General features: G+C 61.4%; 1 protein-coding gene across 1 annotated transcript; it reads right to left on the minus strand.

Annotated features, from left to right (window-relative positions):
* Positions 1-2,936: 2,936 nt before the first annotated feature.
* Positions 2,937-16,898, minus strand: LOC143695661 (epiplakin-like). The gene has a single exon (XM_077190122.1). It carries the CDS (start codon positions 16,896-16,898, stop codon positions 2,937-2,939), a length of 13,962 nt encoding a protein of 4,653 aa, XP_077046237.1.
* Between the last annotated feature and the right edge of the window lie 306 nt (positions 16,899-17,204).

Consider the following 17,204-nt stretch of genomic DNA (forward strand, 5'->3'; position numbering starts at 1 on the left):
GCTGCAGGGATGGTGCAGGGCTGCAGGGATGGTGCCAGGGTCACTGGGGTGGTGCCAGGGCTGCAGGGATGGTGCCAGGGTCACTGGGATGGTGCCAGGGCTGCAGGGATGGTGCCAGGGTCACTGGGGTGGTGCCAGGGCTGCAGGGATGGTGCCAGGGTCACTGTGGTAGTGCCAGAGATGCAGGGATGGTGCAAGGGTCACTGGGGTGGTGCCAGGGTCACTGTGATGGTTCCAGGGCTGCAGGGATGGTGCCAGGGTCACTGGGGTGGTGCCAGAGCTGCAGGGATGGTGCCAGGGCTGCAGGGATGGTGCCAGGGTCACTGTGGTGGCACCAGGGCTGCAGGGATGGTGCCAGGGTCACTGGGGTGGTGCCAGGGCTGCAGGGATGGTACCAGGGTCACTGTGATGGTGCCAGAGATGCAGGGATGGTGTCAGGGTCACTGGGATGGTGCCAGGGTCACTGTGATGGTGCCAGGGCTGCAGGGATGGTGCAGCAGCCACAGGGACACCGTGCTGGCCCTGTCCTTGTCCCAAACTGTGTCCCAGTGCAGCAGCCACAGGGACACCGTGCTGGCCCTGTCCTTGAGAGTGTCCCAAACCGTGTCCCAGTGCAGCAGCCACAGGGACACCACACTGGCCATGCCCTTCAGGGTGTCCCAAACTGTGTCCCCATGCAGCAGCCTTGGGGACACCACGCTGGCCCTTCAGAGTGTCCCAAACTGTGTCCCAGTGCAGCAGCCTTGGGGACACCACGCTGGCCCTTCAGAGTGTCCCAAACCATGTCCCAGTGCAGCAGCCTTGGGGACACTGTGCTGGCCCTGTCCTTGTCCCAAACCGTGTCCCAATGCAGCAGCCACGGGGACACTGTGCTGGCCCTGTCCTTGTCCCAAACCGTGTCCCCGTGCAGCAGCCAAGGGGACACCGTGCTGGCCCTGTCCTTGTCCCAAACCGTGTCCCCGTGCAGCAGCCACGGGGACACTGTGCTGGCCCTGTCCTTGTCCCAAACCATGTCCCAGTGCAGCAGCCACGGGGACACCGTGCTGGCCCTGCCCTTGTCCCAAACTGTGTCCCAGTGCAGCAGCCACGGGGACACCGTGCTGGCCCTGGCACAGTGGGATGTTACAGACAAACCCCGGGGACCCGGCGCTCCCTGTTCCTCTTTGCCTCTGTGGAAGGGAGAATTGGGTTTCCAGGATGAGAAAACTCCCGGGAGGTGTTGTTGTGGGTTTCCAGTAGCTAAAGGGGGCTGTAAGGCTGATGGAGAGGGACAAAGGCCTGGAGTGACAGGACAAGGGGGAATTGTGGAGATTCTCAGTTCAGTCGGAGAAAGAACAGAAACAATTTCTCCCGGGCTGGGCTGGGGAATCTTAGATGAAAGAATTCAAACAATTATCATCTCTCTTTCTGTAACCATTGTTTATGGATATGGTTCCTCACAGTGTGCTATTCAAAGTCACCAATAATGTGAGAATTTTTCTACTTTGACACCAATCTGGTCCCACTTAGTGAGTGAGACTATAAAACTCACTGCTTCTTGCTAACAAAGATTCTTTTTGAGCCTTCTGATCTACCCGAAGCCTGGAGCCTTTCTTTCCATCCCTGACTCGACAGCGTCAGGGAATGGCTTCAAATTGGAGGAGCGTAGGTGTGGGTTAGATGTTGGAAGGAATTGTTCCCTGTGAGGGTGTGAGGCCCTGGCACAGGGTGCCCACAGCGGCTGTGGCTGCCCCTGGATCCCTGGCAGTGCCCAAGGCCAGGTTGGGCAGGGCTTGGAGCAGCCTGGGACAGTGGAAGGTGTCCCTGCCATGGCAGGGGGTGGCACGAGGAGGCCCCTTCCCACCCAAACCATTCCATGGTCCTGTGACTTCTCTCCCATCAGTTTACTCCCTCCTTTTCTGAGCCCATGCAATTCTCTGGGCCCCACAGCTCCTCTACGCTTGTTCCCAGGTACCAGCTGCACAAGCTTGTGGCCAAAAGTCCATTTTCCAGGACATTACCGGGTTAATTAAGGCAAACACCCCAAGGCAGCACATTTAAGAAGGGTAAGTTTCCTCCCATTAAACAGCAGTAGAATTATTCATCCCTGAACTGCACGGGAGAGTGGCTCCAGGGCTGTTCCTCTGCTCTGGCATGTGGCTGAGTCAGCTCAGGACACAGGAGGGCAAAAGGAGCAGGAAGGAATGGAGGCGCCCGTGTGGATGGACAGACTGAAAGCACAGCACAGCCACATCCACTTCCAGCTCCCGTGAGAGGATCCATCCCCACAGAGGCTTCACAGAGGGAGGGAAAGCACAGAGAGAGACCAAGCCACGCTGGGCTGAGGCTGTTTGTGCTCCAGACAGCCCCGGAAAGGCAGGACAGGCTGGGGCACGGAGAGCAAAAACACAGATGATGTGTCCCACGCCAGCGACACGCCAAGCAAGCCCGGCATCCTGCCCACGCAGAAATCTGCTCTGCACGCTGTCCTGGCTTGAAAACCTGCAAACGGAATGCAATCCTGCAAAGATTCTGGGGAAAATAGCTGGAACATGCAGGAAAATAGGGGCAGAGAATAAAAATACGACTCGCAGCAGCACCTGAACAGAACAAAGACCTGCAGTTAAACCTGAGTGGGGAAAATGAGGATGACACGCTTCACCAAAATGTCCTGAGATAACCCAGGCTGCCTGCTCTGTTCCTGAAAGGCAACTAAGGAAGGATGAACAATGCAGTGCAGCAACACTGCTCAGGGGGAGGCACTTCAAACTGTACCTGATGGGGGTGGGGGGTGGCAAAGAAAAGAGATCAGGAAGGAAATTCCCTCACTGGGATGATAAATGCTAAAAAAATATTTAGGAAAAGAAAGACAAACACCAGCAGCAAAAGAATTATTCACAAAAGTAACATTCCTCCGCAAGGCAAAAACAAGGAAAAAAATCAAAAAGGTTTTGCAATTATTTTCTAACAATATTGAGGAAATAAAGGCCCGTGTCCGGGTCGGGCACGCAGCGGCGCAGCAGCTGCAGGTAGGTCAGGTTCTCGTGCGTGTTGGGGTCAAAGAAGCCCTTGGTGTCGTCGCCGGGGTCGGACAGGATCTGGCTCATCTCCTGGTCGAAGTAGCCACGCTTGTAGGCCACCTCCACGGGCAGGCGGTGGCTGTGCACGGGGTCGATGATGCCGCCGGTGGCGATCTGGGCCTCCAGCAGGCGGATGCCGTGGTCCCTGACGATCAGCTCCTTCTTCATGGCCTGGAACAGGGAGATCTTGTCCCCCGTGTAGGGGTCGGAGTAGCCCGTCACGGCCCTCTCCGCCGACAGCAGCTTCTCGTGCAGCTCGCTGCCCACCAGCCCAGAGGACACGGCCTCGTCCACGGAGAGCTTCTGGTTCTTGACCGGGTCCACCAGGAAGCCGGTGGCCGCCTGGGCCTCCAGCAGCACCAGCGCCGTGCCCTGCCTCAGGATGCCCTTCCACATGGCCTGGTAGATGCTCATCTTCTCCATCTTGCTTGGGTCGGCCTTGGAGGGCACCAGCACGCCGGCGATGACGCCCGTGCCGTCCAGGTAGCGCTTGACCGAGGCCATCTGCGTCACCTCCTGCACCGTCCTGGCGCCCTGCACCAGCTCGGCCAGCGTGCCCGTGTCGATGATGCCCGAGTCCAGCAGGTCCGAGGCACTCACCTGCCTCCTGAGGCCCGTGAATTTCACGCTGCTGCCGCGCTGCGCCGCCTCCTCCACCAGGAGGGTGAGCAGCGTGGCCAGCTCGGCCAGCGCCAAGCTCCCGGCCCGCAGCCGCCCCAGCAGCTCCTGGCGCTTGGCCTCTGACACCCACTTGGAGAAGAGCAGCTCCCACAGGGACACCTTCCTGCCGTGGAAGCCGCCTGCCGAGACCTCCACCGTCTGGGACTTGAGGGACCGCTCCAGCTCCTGCTCCTGTTCCTGTTTCTGTTTCTCTTCCTTCTGGGAGTTTGAGGCGCTGCCGTTCTGGATGGGTTCAGGCAGGATCTCCTTTTCTGTGGACTTGGGGGCCCCGTTGGCACCGTGGCCCTGGGCCTCAGCCCTGGTGACGATGGCCATGAGGAGGTCGATCATCTGCGCAATGGTGACTGTCCCCGCCTTGTACTGGCGCAGGAGCTCCTGTCGCTGGTGCTCAGGGACGTAGCGGGAGAAGAGGAGCTCCCAGACGGTGACGCTCTGGCCCTGGAAGAGCCCCACAGCCAGCGTGGTGCGGGCGGCCTGCAGGGCTCTGCGGGCATCCTCGCTCAGCTGGTAGAGCACGGAGCCCTTGTCCATCAGCTGCAGCATCAGCAGCCCCGTGTCCGGGTCGGGCACGCAGCGGCGCAGCAGCTGCAGGTAGGTCAGGTTCTCGTGCGTGTTGGGGTCGAAGAAGCCCTTGGTGTCGTCGCCGGGGTCGGACAGGATCTGGCTCATCTCCTGGTCGAAGTAGCCACGCTTGTAGGCCACCTCCACGGGCAGGCGGTGGCTGTGCACGGGGTCGATGATGCCGCCGGTGGCGATCTGGGCCTCCAGCAGGCGGATGCCGTGGTCCCTGACGATCAGCTCCTTCTTCATGGCCTGGAACAGGGAGATCTTGTCCCCCGTGTAGGGGTCGGAGTAGCCCGTCACGGCCCTCTCCGCCGACAGCAGCTTCTCGTGCAGCTCGCTGCCCACCAGCCCAGAGGACACGGCCTCGTCCACGGAGAGCTTCTGGTTCTTGACCGGGTCCACCAGGAAGCCGGTGGCCGCCTGGGCCTCCAGCAGCACCAGCGCCGTGCCCTGCCTCAGGATGCCCTTCCACATGGCCTGGTAGATGCTCATCTTCTCCATCTTGCTTGGGTCGGCCTTGGAGGGCACCAGCACGCCGGCGATGACGCCCGTGCCGTCCAGGTAGCGCTTGACCGAGGCCATCTGCGTCACCTCCTGCACCGTCCTGGCGCCCTGCACCAGCTCAGCCAGCGTGCCCGTGTCGATGATGCCCGAGTCCAGCAGGTCCGAGGCGCTCACCTGCCTCCTGAGGCCCGTGAATTTCACGCTGCTACCGCGCTGCGCCGCCTCCTCCACCAGGAGGGTGAGCAGCGTGGCCAGCTCAGCCAGCGCCAAGCTCCTGGCCCGCAGCCGCCCCAGCAGCTCCTGGCGCTTGGCCTCTGACACCCACTTGGAGAAGAGCAGCTCCCACAGGGACACCTTCCTGCCGTGGAAGCCGCCTGCCGAGACCTCCACCGTCTGGGACTTGAGGGACCGCTCCAGCTCCTGCTCCTGTTCCTGTTTCTGTTTCTGTTTCTGTTTCTGTTCCTGTTCCTTCTGGGAGTTTGAGGCGCTGCCGTTCTGGATGGGTTCAGGCAGGATCTCCTTTTCTGTGGACTTGGGGGCCCCGTTGGCACCGTGGCCCTGGGCCTCAGCCCTGGTGACAATGGCCGTGAGGAGGTCGATCATCTGCGCAATGGTGACTGTCCCCGCCTTGTACTGGCGCAGGAGCTCCTGGCGCCGGTGCTCAGGGACGTAGCGGGAGAAGAGGAGCTCCCAGACGGTGACGCTCTGGCCCTGGAAGAGCCCCACGGCCAGCGTGGTGCGGGCGGCCTGCAGGGCTCTGCGGGCATCCTCGCTCAGCTGGTAGAGCGCGGAGCCCTTGTCCATCAGCTGCAGCATCAGCAGCCCCGTGTCCGGGTCGGGCACGCAGCGGCGCAGCAGCTGCAGGTAGGTCAGGTTCTCGTGCGTGTTGGGGTCAAAGAAGCCCTTGGTGTCGTCACCGGGGTCGGACAGGATCTGGCTCATCTCCTGGTCGAAGTAGCCACGCTTGTAGGCCACCTCCACGGGCAGGCGGTGGCTGTGCACGGGGTCGATGATGCCGCCGGTGGCGATCTGGGCCTCCAGCAGGCGGATGCCGTGGTCCCTGACGATCAGCTCCTTCTTCATGGCCTGGAACAGGGAGATCTTGTCCCCCGTGTAGGGGTCGGAGTAGCCCGTCACGGCCCTCTCCGCCGACAGCAGCTTCTCGTGCAGCTCGCTGCCCACCAGCCCAGAGGACACGGCCTCGTCCACGGAGAGCTTCTGGTTCTTGACCGGGTCCACCAGGAAGCCGGTGGCCGCCTGGGCTTCCAGCAGCACCAGCGCCGTGCCCTGCCTCAGGATGCCCTTCCACATGGCCTGGTAGATGCTCATCTTCTCCATCTTGCTTGGGTCGGCCTTGGAGGGCACCAGCACGCCGGCGATGACGCCCGTGCCGTCCAGGTAGCGCTTGACCGAGGCCATCTGCGTCACCTCCTGCACCGTCCTGGCGCCCTGCACCAGCTCAGCCAGCGTGCCCGTGTCGATGATGCCCGAGTCCAGCAGGTCCGAGGCACTCACCTGCCTCCTGAGGCCCGTGAATTTCACGCTGCTGCCGCGCTGCGCCGCCTCCTCCACCAGGAGGGTGAGCAGCGTGGCCAGCTCGGCCAGCGCCAAGCTCCCGGCCCGCAGCCGCCCCAGCAGCTCCTGGCGCTTGGCCTCTGACACCCACTTGGAGAAGAGCAGCTCCCACAGGGACACCTTCCTGCCGTGGAAGCCGCCTGCCGAGACCTCCACCGTCTGGGATTTGAGGGACCGCTCCAGCTCCTGCTCCTGTTCCTGTTTCTGTTTCTCTTCCTTCTGGGAGTTTGAGGCGCTGCCGTTCTGGATGGGTTCAGGCAGGATCTCCATTTCTGTGGACTTGGGGGCCCCGTTGGCACCGTGGCCCTGGGCCTCAGCCCTGGTGACAATGGCCGTGAGGAGGTCGATCATCTGCGCAATGGTGACTGTCCCCGCCTTGTACTGGCGCAGGAGCTCCTGGCGCCGGTGCTCAGGGACGTAGCGGGAGAAGAGGAGCTCCCAGACGGTGACGCTCTGGCCCTGGAAGAGCCCCACGGCCAGCGTGGTGCGGGCGGCCTGCAGGGCTCTGCGGGCATCCTCGCTCAGCTGGTAGAGCGCGGAGCCCTTGTCCATCAGCTGCAGCATCAGCAGCCCCGTGTCCGGGTCGGGCACGCAGCGGCGCAGCAGCTGCAGGTAGGTCAGGTTCTCGTGCGTGTTGGGGTCAAAGAAGCCCTTGGTGTCGTCACCGGGGTCGGACAGGATCTGGCTCATCTCCTGGTCGAAGTAGCCACGCTTGTAGGCCACCTCCACGGGCAGGCGGTGGCTGTGCACGGGGTCGATGATGCCGCCGGTGGCGATCTGGGCCTCCAGCAGGCGGATGCCGTGGTCCCTGACGATCAGCTCCTTCTTCATGGCCTGGAACAGGGAGATCTTGTCCCCCGTGTAGGGGTCGGAGTAGCCCGTCACGGCCCTCTCCGCCGACAGCAGCTTCTCGTGCAGCTCGCTGCCCACCAGCCCAGAGGACACGGCCTCGTCCACGGAGAGCTTCTGGTTCTTGACCGGGTCCACCAGGAAGCCGGTGGCCGCCTGGGCTTCCAGCAGCACCAGCGCCGTGCCCTGCCTCAGGATGCCCTTCCACATGGCCTGGTAGATGCTCATCTTCTCCATCTTGCTTGGGTCGGCCTTGGAGGGCACCAGCACGCCGGCGATGACGCCCGTGCCGTCCAGGTAGCGCTTGACCGAGGCCATCTGCGTCACCTCCTGCACCGTCCTGGCGCCCTGCACCAGCTCAGCCAGCGTGCCCGTGTCGATGATGCCCGAGTCCAGCAGGTCCGAGGCACTCACCTGCCTCCTGAGGCCCGTGAATTTCACGCTGCTGCCGCGCTGCGCCGCCTCCTCCACCAGGAGGGTGAGCAGCGTGGCCAGCTCGGCCAGCGCCAAGCTCCCGGCCCGCAGCCGCCCCAGCAGCTCCTGGCGCTTGGCCTCTGACACCCACTTGGAGAAGAGCAGCTCCCACAGGGACACCTTCCTGCCGTGGAAGCCGCCTGCCGAGACCTCCACCGTCTGGGATTTGAGGGACCGCTCCAGCTCCTGCTCCTGTTCCTGTTTCTGTTTCTCTTCCTTCTGGGAGTTTGAGGCGCTGCCGTTCTGGATGGGTTCAGGCAGGATCTCCATTTCTGTGGACTTGGGGGCCCCGTTGGCACCGTGGCCCTGGGCCTCAGCCCTGGTGACAATGGCCGTGAGGAGGTCGATCATCTGCGCAATGGTGACTGTCCCCGCCTTGTACTGGCGCAGGAGCTCCTGGCGCCGGTGCTCAGGGACGTAGCGGGAGAAGAGGAGCTCCCAGACGGTGACGCTCTGGCCCTGGAAGAGCCCCACGGCCAGCGTGGTGCGGGCAGCCTGCAGGGCTCTGCGGGCATCCTCGCTCAGCTGGTAGAGCGCGGAGCCCTTGTCCATCAGCTGCAGCATCAGCAGCCCCGTGTCCGGGTCGGGCACGCAGCGGCGCAGCAGCTGCAGGTAGGTCAGGTTCTCGTGCGTGTTGGGGTCGAAGAAGCCCTTGGTGTCGTCGCCGGGGTCGGACAGGATCTGGCTCATCTCCTGGTCGAAGTAGCCACGCTTGTAGGCCACCTCCACGGGCAGGCGGTGGCTGTGCACGGGGTCGATGATGCCGCCGGTGGCGATCTGGGCCTCCAGCAGGCGGATGCCGTGGTCCCTGACGATCAGCTCCTTCTTCATGGCCTGGAACAGGGAGATCTTGTCCCCCGTGTAGGGGTCAGAGTAGCCCGTCACGGCCCTCTCCGCCGACAGCAGCTTCTCGTGCAGCTCGCTGCCCACCAGCCCAGAGGACACGGCCTCGTCCACGGAGAGCTTCTGGTTCTTGACCGGGTCCACCAGGAAGCCGGTGGCCGCCTGGGCCTCCAGCAGCACCAGCGCCGTGCCCTGCCTCAGGATGCCCTTCCACATGGCCTGGTAGATGCTCATCTTCTCCATCTTGCTTGGGTCGGCCTTGGAGGGCACCAGCACGCCGGCGATGACGCCCGTGCCGTCCAGGTAGCGCTTGACCGAGGCCATCTGCGTCACCTCCTGCACCGTCCTGGCGCCCTGCACCAGCTCGGCCAGCGTGCCCGTGTCGATGATGCCCGAGTCCAGCAGGTCCGAGGCGCTCACCTGCCTCCTGAGGCCCGTGAATTTCACGCTGCTGCCGCGCTGCGCCGCCTCCTCCACCAGGAGGGTGAGCAGCGTGGCCAGCTCAGCCAGCGCCAAGCTCCTGGCCCGCAGCCGCCCCAGCAGCTCCTGGCGCTTGGCCTCTGACACCCACTTGGAGAAGAGCAGCTCCCACAGGGACACCTTCCTGCCGTGGAAGCCGCCTGCCGAGACCTCCACCGTCTGGGATTTGAGGGACCGCTCCAGCTCCTGCTCTTGCTCCTGAGCCTGCTCCTGTTTCTGTTCCTGTTCCTTCTGGGAGTTTGAGGCGCTGCCGTTCTGGATGGGTTCAGGCAGGATCTCCGTTTCTGTGGACTTGGGGGCCCCGTTGGCACCGTGGCCCTGGGCCTCAGCCCTGGTGACGATGGCCGTGAGGAGGTCGATCATCTGCGCAATGGTGACTGTCCCCGCCTTGTACTGGCGCAGGAGCTCCTGTCGCCGGTGCTCAGGGACGTAGCGGGAGAAGAGGAGCTCCCAGACGGTGACGCTCTGGCCCTGGAAGAGCCCCACGGCCAGCGTGGTGCGGGCGGCCTGCAGGGCTCTGCGGGCATCCTCGCTCAGCTGGTAGAGCGCGGAGCCCTTGTCCATCAGCTGCAGCATCAGCAGCCCCGTGTCCGGGTCGGGCACGCAGCGGCGCAGCAGCTGCAGGTAGGTCAGGTTCTCGTGCGTGTTGGGGTCGAAGAAGCCCTTGGTGTCGTCGCCGGGGTCGGACAGGATCTGGCTCATCTCCTGGTCAAAGTAGCCACGCTTGTAGGCCACCTCCACGGGCAGGCGGTGGCTGTGCACGGGGTCGATGATGCCGCCGGTGGCGATCTGGGCCTCCAGCAGGCGGATGCCGTGGTCCCTGACGATGAGATCCTGCTTCATGGCCTGGAACAGACTCATCTTTTGTCCTGTGTAGGGGTGGGTGTAGCCCGTCACAGCTCTCTCAGCGCTTAGAAGTTTGTTTTTCAGTTCGCTGCCCACCAGCCCAGAGGACACGGCCTCATCCACTGAGAGCTTCTGGTTCTTCACTGGATCAACAATGAAGCCGGTGGCCGCCTGGGCCTCCAGCAGCACCAGCGCCGTGCCCTGCCTCAGGATGCCCTTCCACATGGCTTGGTAGATGCTCATCTTCTCCATCTTGCCTGGCTCAGTCTTGGAGGGCACCAGCACGCCAGCGATGCTTCCAGTTCCCTCAAGGTACCTCCTCACACTGTCCATTTTTGCTATTTCTTGTGCTGTCTCTTTTCCTTTCTGGAGTTTTTCTATTGTTTCCTCTGTAATTATTTGTGCACTGAGCAGTTCTGATGCTGTGATCTGCTGTCGGATTCCCTGGAACCAGACATCGCTTCTGTCCTCTTCTTTTTCCCTGATGATCTTTAGTATTGTCTCAATGATTCCCTGCACAATGTGTTGCGATTCCGCCTTGTACTTTTTCACCAGTTCTTTTCTCTTCTCCTCTGTGATGTACTCGGAGCAGAGGAGCTCCCACAGCGATAACACCTGTCCCTTGTATTTCCCCACAGGCACCTGGACCTTGGTGCACAACAGGGCGTTTTTGGTTTGCTCATCAATGTAGAAATAGTCGCCTTCCTTTTCCAGGACCTGCAGCAGGTACAAGCCGCTCTCCCTGTCCTTGGCACACCTCTGCAGGAGCTGGCTGTAACTGATCTTCTCGCGAGTGTTGGGATCTATGAAGCCTTTGCTGCCATGATCTGGATCCGAAAGCAGGAGGAACGTGTCCTCATCCAGGTGTCCACGCTTGTAGGCCACCTCCAGGGGCAGGCGGTGGCCATGCCAGGGGTCAACGATGCCACCAGTGGCGAGCTGGGCCTCGAGCAGGCGGATGCCCTGATGCCTGACTATTACCTTCTGTCTCACAGCCTGGAAGAGAGATATTTTATTTCCTGTTTGGGGGTCTGTGTATCCCGTCACGGCTTTCTCTGCCGACAGCAGCTGCTCGCGCAGCTCGCTGCCCACCAGCCCAGAGGACACGGCCTCGTCCACAGAGAGCTTCTGGTAGCTCCGGGGGTCCACCAGGAAGCCAGTGGCCGCCTGTGCCTCCAGCAGCCCCAGGGCACACTGCTCTGTAAGGAGGCCTTTCTTCAGGGCCTGGTAGATGCTCATCACCTCTTTTCTCAGCGGGAGGAGAACCCCGGCGATGCACCCGGTGCCGTCCAGGTACCTTTGGATGCTGTCCCTCTTTGTGAGGCTGGCAAGGGTGAGACTCCCGTCCTGCAGCTGATCCAGAGTTTTCTTGTCAATTATCTCAGAGTTGAACAACTCTGACACTGACACCTCGCCCCGCAGTCCTTTGACCTTGAGGGCTTCTCCTCTTCGCTCTGTGTCCTCGATGATTTTTAAGACGAGGGATATCAGCTCTTCCAGCGCTAGGTTTTTGCTTTTGTACTGCATCACCAGCTCTTTCCTCTTCTGCTCCGAGAAGTAGTGAGAGCAGAGAACTTCCCAGACAGAAACGGTTTGGTCCTTAAACTTTCCAACTTTCACTTGAAGGGGCTTTGAGCGCAAAGCCTGCTTTGTGGACTCATCAATGTAGAAATACTTTCCTCCCTCCTTTACAACCTGCAGCATGTACAGCCCCGTGTCCGGGTCTTGGACGCATCTCTCCAGGAGCTGCATATACGTGAGGTTCTCGTGCGTGTTGGGGTCAAAGAAGCCCTTGGTGTCATCACTGGGGTCTGAGAGGATCTGGTTCATCTCCTGGTCGAAGTAGCCACGCTTGTAGGCCACCTCCACGGGCAGGCGGTGGCTGTGCACGGGGTCGATGATGCCGCCGGTGGCGATCTGGGCCTCCAGCAGGCGGATGCCATGGCTCTTCACAATCAGCCCTTGGTTCATGGCTTCAAACAGGGACATGGGGGCTTTGGTGTAGGGGTCTGTGTAGCCCGTCACGGCTCTCTCCGCACAGAGCAGCTTTTCAAAAATCTCCCCTCCAATCAGACCCGCCTCTAACGCTTCCTCCACCGAAAACTTCTTGTTTTTCTCAGGGTCGATGATGTAGCCGGTGGCTGCCTGTGCCTCCAGCAGCACCAGGGCGGTCCCTGGCCTCAGGATGCCCTTCCACATGGCCTGGTAGATGCTCATCTTCTCGTTGCTTGGCTGGATAAGGACCCCTGCTATGAAATTACTGCCCTCCAGGTACCTGCGGACGGACTCCATTTCAGTCACTTCTTTGACTGTTTTCTTCCCCTGGTTGAGCTCATCAAGGGTTTTTTTGTCGATCAGCTGGGACTGGAAGAGGTCACTGGCGGAAACTCTTTTCCTCAGGCCCTTGAATGCGAACTTCTTGCCTTTTGCCTCAGTCTCTTGGATGATTGTGGTGATAATTGTGGTGATTTCCTGCAGCACTTCAGCCTTCTCATCCTTGTACTTTTGCACCAGCTCTCTTCTCTGGCTGTCTGAGAAGTACTCAGAGTTGAGGAGGTCCCAGACAGACACGGTCTGTCCTTTGAACCGCCCCACGTTGACACAAACAGTCACAGATTTCAGCACTTTCATGGTCTGTTCGTCCACGCAGAACATCGCGTTTTCCGACAGAGGGAGGAGCCACAGACCTGACTCGGCATCACGAACGCACCGATCCTTCAGCTGCTGGTAGGTCACGTTCTCCTTGGTGTTTGGGTCAAAAAAGCTCTTGGTGCTGTCATCCAGCTGAGAGAGGGTTTGGTTCAGGTCCTCGTCGTAGAAGCCGTACCTGCAGGCAGCCTGGAGCGGCAGGTGGAGGTGGTGGATGGGATCAACCACCCCTCCCGTGGCCAGCTGGGCCTCCAGCAAGGGCACGGCCTCTGCCAGGGGGACGAGCTCCTTCCTGAGCGCTTGGCACAGGGAGATGGAGCCCCCGGTGTAGGGGTCTGTGTAGCCCGTCACAGCCCTCTCAGCCTGGAGGAGTTTCTCAGACAGCTCCTCTCCAACAACGGCCGCTCTCACGGCGTCTCTCACGCTGAGCCTCCGGTTTGTGGCAGGGTCAGTCAGGTACCCTGTGGCTGCCTGAGCCTCCAGCAGCCTCAGAGCAGCCCCAGGGAGGAGGAGGTTGTTTTTCATGGCTTCATAGAAGCTCATCTTCTGTTTGGATGCCTCTATGAAGACCCCAGCAATGCTGCCCGTGCCCTTCAAGTACCTCTTTACGCTCTCCATTTCAGCCACTTCTTCGGGAGTCCTTACACCCTGAGCCAGTTCTTCAAACGTCTTCTGGGAAATGATGCCCGTGTCCAGCAGCCAGACCACAGGGACACTGCCCCTCAGGCCTTCCAGGGAGATCTGGGTCCTGGCTTTCATCTCCATCTCCCCCACCAGCCTGAGCACCAGAGCCACCAGCTGCTCCAGCGACAGCTCCTCCGACCGGAACCTCTCCATGAAATCGCTCCTCTGCTCCTCAGTGAAATACCCCGAGTGCACGAGCTCCCAGAGGGAGACTCCTTTTTCCTTCACCATGGTTTCCTTGAAGATCCGTTGGATTTGCTCGTCGGTGTAGGCAGGAGCGGCTGCCTGTGCCAGAGGCAGCAAGTGGAAGCCAGAGACGTCGTCCTTCTGGCAGTGCTGGATGAGCTCGGCGTAGGTCACGCTCTCTCTGCTGTCCGGGAGGCAGAACACTCTGTGGTCACCGCTGGGCTTGGAGAGGGCCTTGCTGGTGTCCTCATCCAGGCAGCCTCGCTGCTGGGCCGCCTCCAGGGGGATGTGGTGGCCGCACGTTGGGTCGATGATGCCTCCCGTGGCCATCTGCACCTCCATCAGCTGCATGGCCTGCTTGTCCGCGATCAGCCCCTTCTTCATGGCCTGGAAAAGAGGGATCTTCTTGCCCGTGAAAGGATCTTTATAGCCCGTCACGGCGCCCTCCGCCTGCTGCAGCTTCTCGTGGACATCTGGCCCAATGACTCCCTCCTTGACGGCCTCATCCACGCAGAGCTTCTGGTTGTTCACAGGGTCAATAATGAAGCCCGTGGCAGCCTGGGCCTCCAGCAGGGGCAGGGCCACTCCTGGCACCACGATGTTCTGCTTCATGGCCTCATAAATGCTCATTCTCTGGTTGGACGGCTGGAGCACAATCCCCCCGATGCTGCCTGAGCCGTAGAGGTACTTCCTGACCGAGTCCATGTGCAGGACTTGTTCTGGGGTGACCGACCCCTCCAGCACCTGCTCAAACAGGGCCCTGTCGATGACACCGGTTTCCATCAGGTGGTAAGCGCTGACGTTGCCTCTCATGGCCGGGAACTTGATGGGGGCCCATTTCTTCATCTCCTCCTCCAGCATCAGCCGGATTTGCTCCAGGCTGAGCTTCCTCAGCTGGAAGTGGTTGAAAATCTCCCGGCGCCTGCCCTCACTGAAGTACTCGGAGTTCAGCAGGTCCCACACCGAGACCTTCTCCCCCCGCAAGCGCCCAAACCTGACGGGCAGCCATGAGCTCCTGAACACCTGCCTGGTGGCCTCGTCCACGAACTGCCTCTTCCTGCTGTTCAGAGGGAGGAGGCAGAGCCCTGTGGAGGGCTCGGTGATGCATTTCTCCTTCAGCTGCAGGTAGGTCAGGTTCTCGTGCGTGTTGGGGTCGAAAAAGCCCTTGGTGTCGTCGCTGGGGTCTGAGAGGATTAAATTCATCTTCTTGTCGAAGTAGCCACGCTTGTAGGCCACCTCCACGGGGATACGGTGGCTGTTGACGGGGTCGATGATGCCGCCGGTGGCGATCTGGGCCTCCAGCAGGCGGATGCCGTGGTCCCTGACGATCAGCTCCTTCTGCATGGCCTGGAACAGGGAGATCTTAGCCCCTGAGTAAGGATCTCGGTAGCCAGTGACAGATTTCTCCGCAGCCAGCAGCTTCTCGTACACATCCGGGCCGATGACGTTTGCTCGTAAAGCCTCGTCCACGGAGTACCTCTTGTTGGCAGCGGGGTCGATGACAAACCCCGTGGCAGCCTGTGCCTCCAGGAGAATCAGAGACGTTCCTGGCCTGAGGAGTCCCTTGCGCTTTGCCTGGTAGATGCTGATCTTCTCCTGGGAGTCGGGGAGCAGCAGCCCCCCGATGCTGCCCGTGCCCTGCAGGTACTTCCTGACGGTGTCCATGCCCACCACCTCCTTGGCCGACGTTTCTCCCTCCTTGAGTTTCTTGAACAAGTCTTTGTTGATAATTTCTGAGCTCAGAAGCTGGTCAGCCGTCACCTGCTCCCTCAGGCCCTTGAAGGTGACGTTAGCAGTGGCAGCATTTTCCTCAACGGCGGCTCTGACGGCCTCTCCCAGGCCTTGCAGGGAGAGCGCTCCTGCCAGGAACTGCTGAGCCAGCGCAGCCCTTTGCTCGCCCTGGATGTAGTCAGAGAAGAGCAGTTTCCACAGGGACACCGGCTTGCCCTTGAATTTCCCCACAGCAACGGGCACCTGCGTGTTTTCCAGAGCCGTCTGGGTCCTGTGGTCAAGGAAGCCGAGTGCCCCCTGGGACCCTTCACCGCTGTCCCCAGGGAGTGGCAGTAGCAGCAGCCCCGTGCTGGGGTCGGTGACGCAGCGCTGGAGCAGCTCTGCATAACTCAGCTTCTCCTTGGAGCTGGGGTCAAAGAACCCCTTCATGTCACCAGGAGGGCTGGACAGGAGCTGCCTGGTGGCCTCGTCCAGGTACCCCCACTCGCAGGCTGTCTCCATGGGGACGCGGAGGTGCCTGCCCGGGGCGATGACACCCCCCGTGGCCAGCTGAGCCTCCAGGAGGCAGAGGCCATGGTCCCTGGGAACAAAGCCCTTCCCCATGGCTTGGAACAGGGAGAGCATTTCTCCGGTGGACGGGTCCCTGTACCCAGTGATGGCTTTCTCAGCTGAGGACAGCTTCTCGTAAAGCTCTGGGCCAATGAGGCCAACCCTGACAGCCTCGTCCACGGAGTAGCTTTTGTTCTTCAGGGGGTCTGTCAGGCTGCCCGTGGAGGCCTGGACTTGCAGGAGCACGAGAGCAGCACCAGGCACCAGGAGATGCTCCCTCAGTGCCTGGTAAAGGCTCTTCTGCTCCCCAGAAGGCAGGACAACCCCAGCCACACTCCTCGTCCCACGCAGGAAGTGCTGGACAATGTCATTCTCTGCCACCTCCTGGGCAGAGATTCTTCCCTCCTCGAGGCCTTGGAACACATCGGAGCTGATGATGCCAGAGTCCATCAGGTCCCTGCTGCTCACCCTCCCTCCCAGCCCTGGGAATGTGACCTGCAGCGGCAGGAGCAGGAAGCCTGAGGCCGGATCCACGACGCACCTCTTCCTCAGCTCCGAGTAGGTGACCTTCTCCATGGTGCTGGGGTCAAGGAACACCCTGCTGTCCTCACTGCCGGGGCCGGAGGTGAGCTGGCTCATCTCCTCGTCCAGATACCCCCTCTCACAGGCCAGCCCTGCTGGGAGCCGCCCGCCGGTGGCCGGGTCGATGACGCCTCCGGTCGCCAGCTGGGCCTGGAGCAGGCGGATGCCCTGCTCCCTCCCCACCAGCTCCTTCTGCATGGCCTGGTAGAGGGAGATTTTCTCGTCAGTGTAGGGGTCCAGGAAGCCAGTAGCAGCCCTGTCAGCTGAGAGCAGCCTCTCCTTCAGCTCCAGCCCCACCAGCCCCGTCCTCACGGCTTCTGCCACGGGGACACGGCGGCTCCTCAGCGGGTCGGAGATGGAGCCCGTGGCTGCCTGTGCCTCCAGGAGGCTCAGGGCTGAATCCAGGCTCAGCAGATGCTCTCTGGTGGCCTCATAGAAGCTCATTATCCTCTTTGAAGCCTCTACATACACGCCTGCAATGCTGCCGGCCGTCTCCGAGGGCTCCCCAGGAGCATCCGGCCCTGCGTCCCTGCCAGCTGCCTTTTGCTGCTTGCACAGCATCGCGCCCTGGCACAAGTGGTTTGTCCCCGACGTGGCTTCCCCGGGGACAGCCTGGCCATTCACTGCTGGCTTGCTCTCCATCCTGCTGCTGCACGCCTCCCACAGCTCCCAGGACTCTGCAGAGAGAGGGAAAGCGCGGTGAGAAATCAGCTTCTTCACGGTTTGCGTGTCAAATACCGGGAAATCAGAAACGTAAATGTCCTCAGGCAGGAGGAAGTGACAGCCAAAGACTGGGCATGTCCAAACCTGGTGTGCCACCCTGAGGGACCCGGCCAGACTCAGGGAGTCCGTGGGTGAGAAGCTCCACATGCCCCAGCCACATGCACCGGAACCCCCAAACCCTGCGCCCTGGGCTGGGCCCCCAGCAGGAAAGGAAGGGGGGATTCT

The sequence above is a fragment of the Agelaius phoeniceus genome, chromosome 1, assembly GCF_051311805.1.
Source record: "Agelaius phoeniceus isolate bAgePho1 chromosome 1, bAgePho1.hap1, whole genome shotgun sequence".
Classification (NCBI taxonomy): domain Eukaryota; kingdom Metazoa; phylum Chordata; class Aves; order Passeriformes; family Icteridae; genus Agelaius; species Agelaius phoeniceus.

Excerpts from the sequence above, each read along its gene's own strand:
- LOC143695661 (XM_077190122.1), bottom strand. The coding sequence starts at position 16,898 with ATGGAGAGCAAGCCAGCAGTGAATGGCCAGGCTGTCCCCGGGGAAGCC.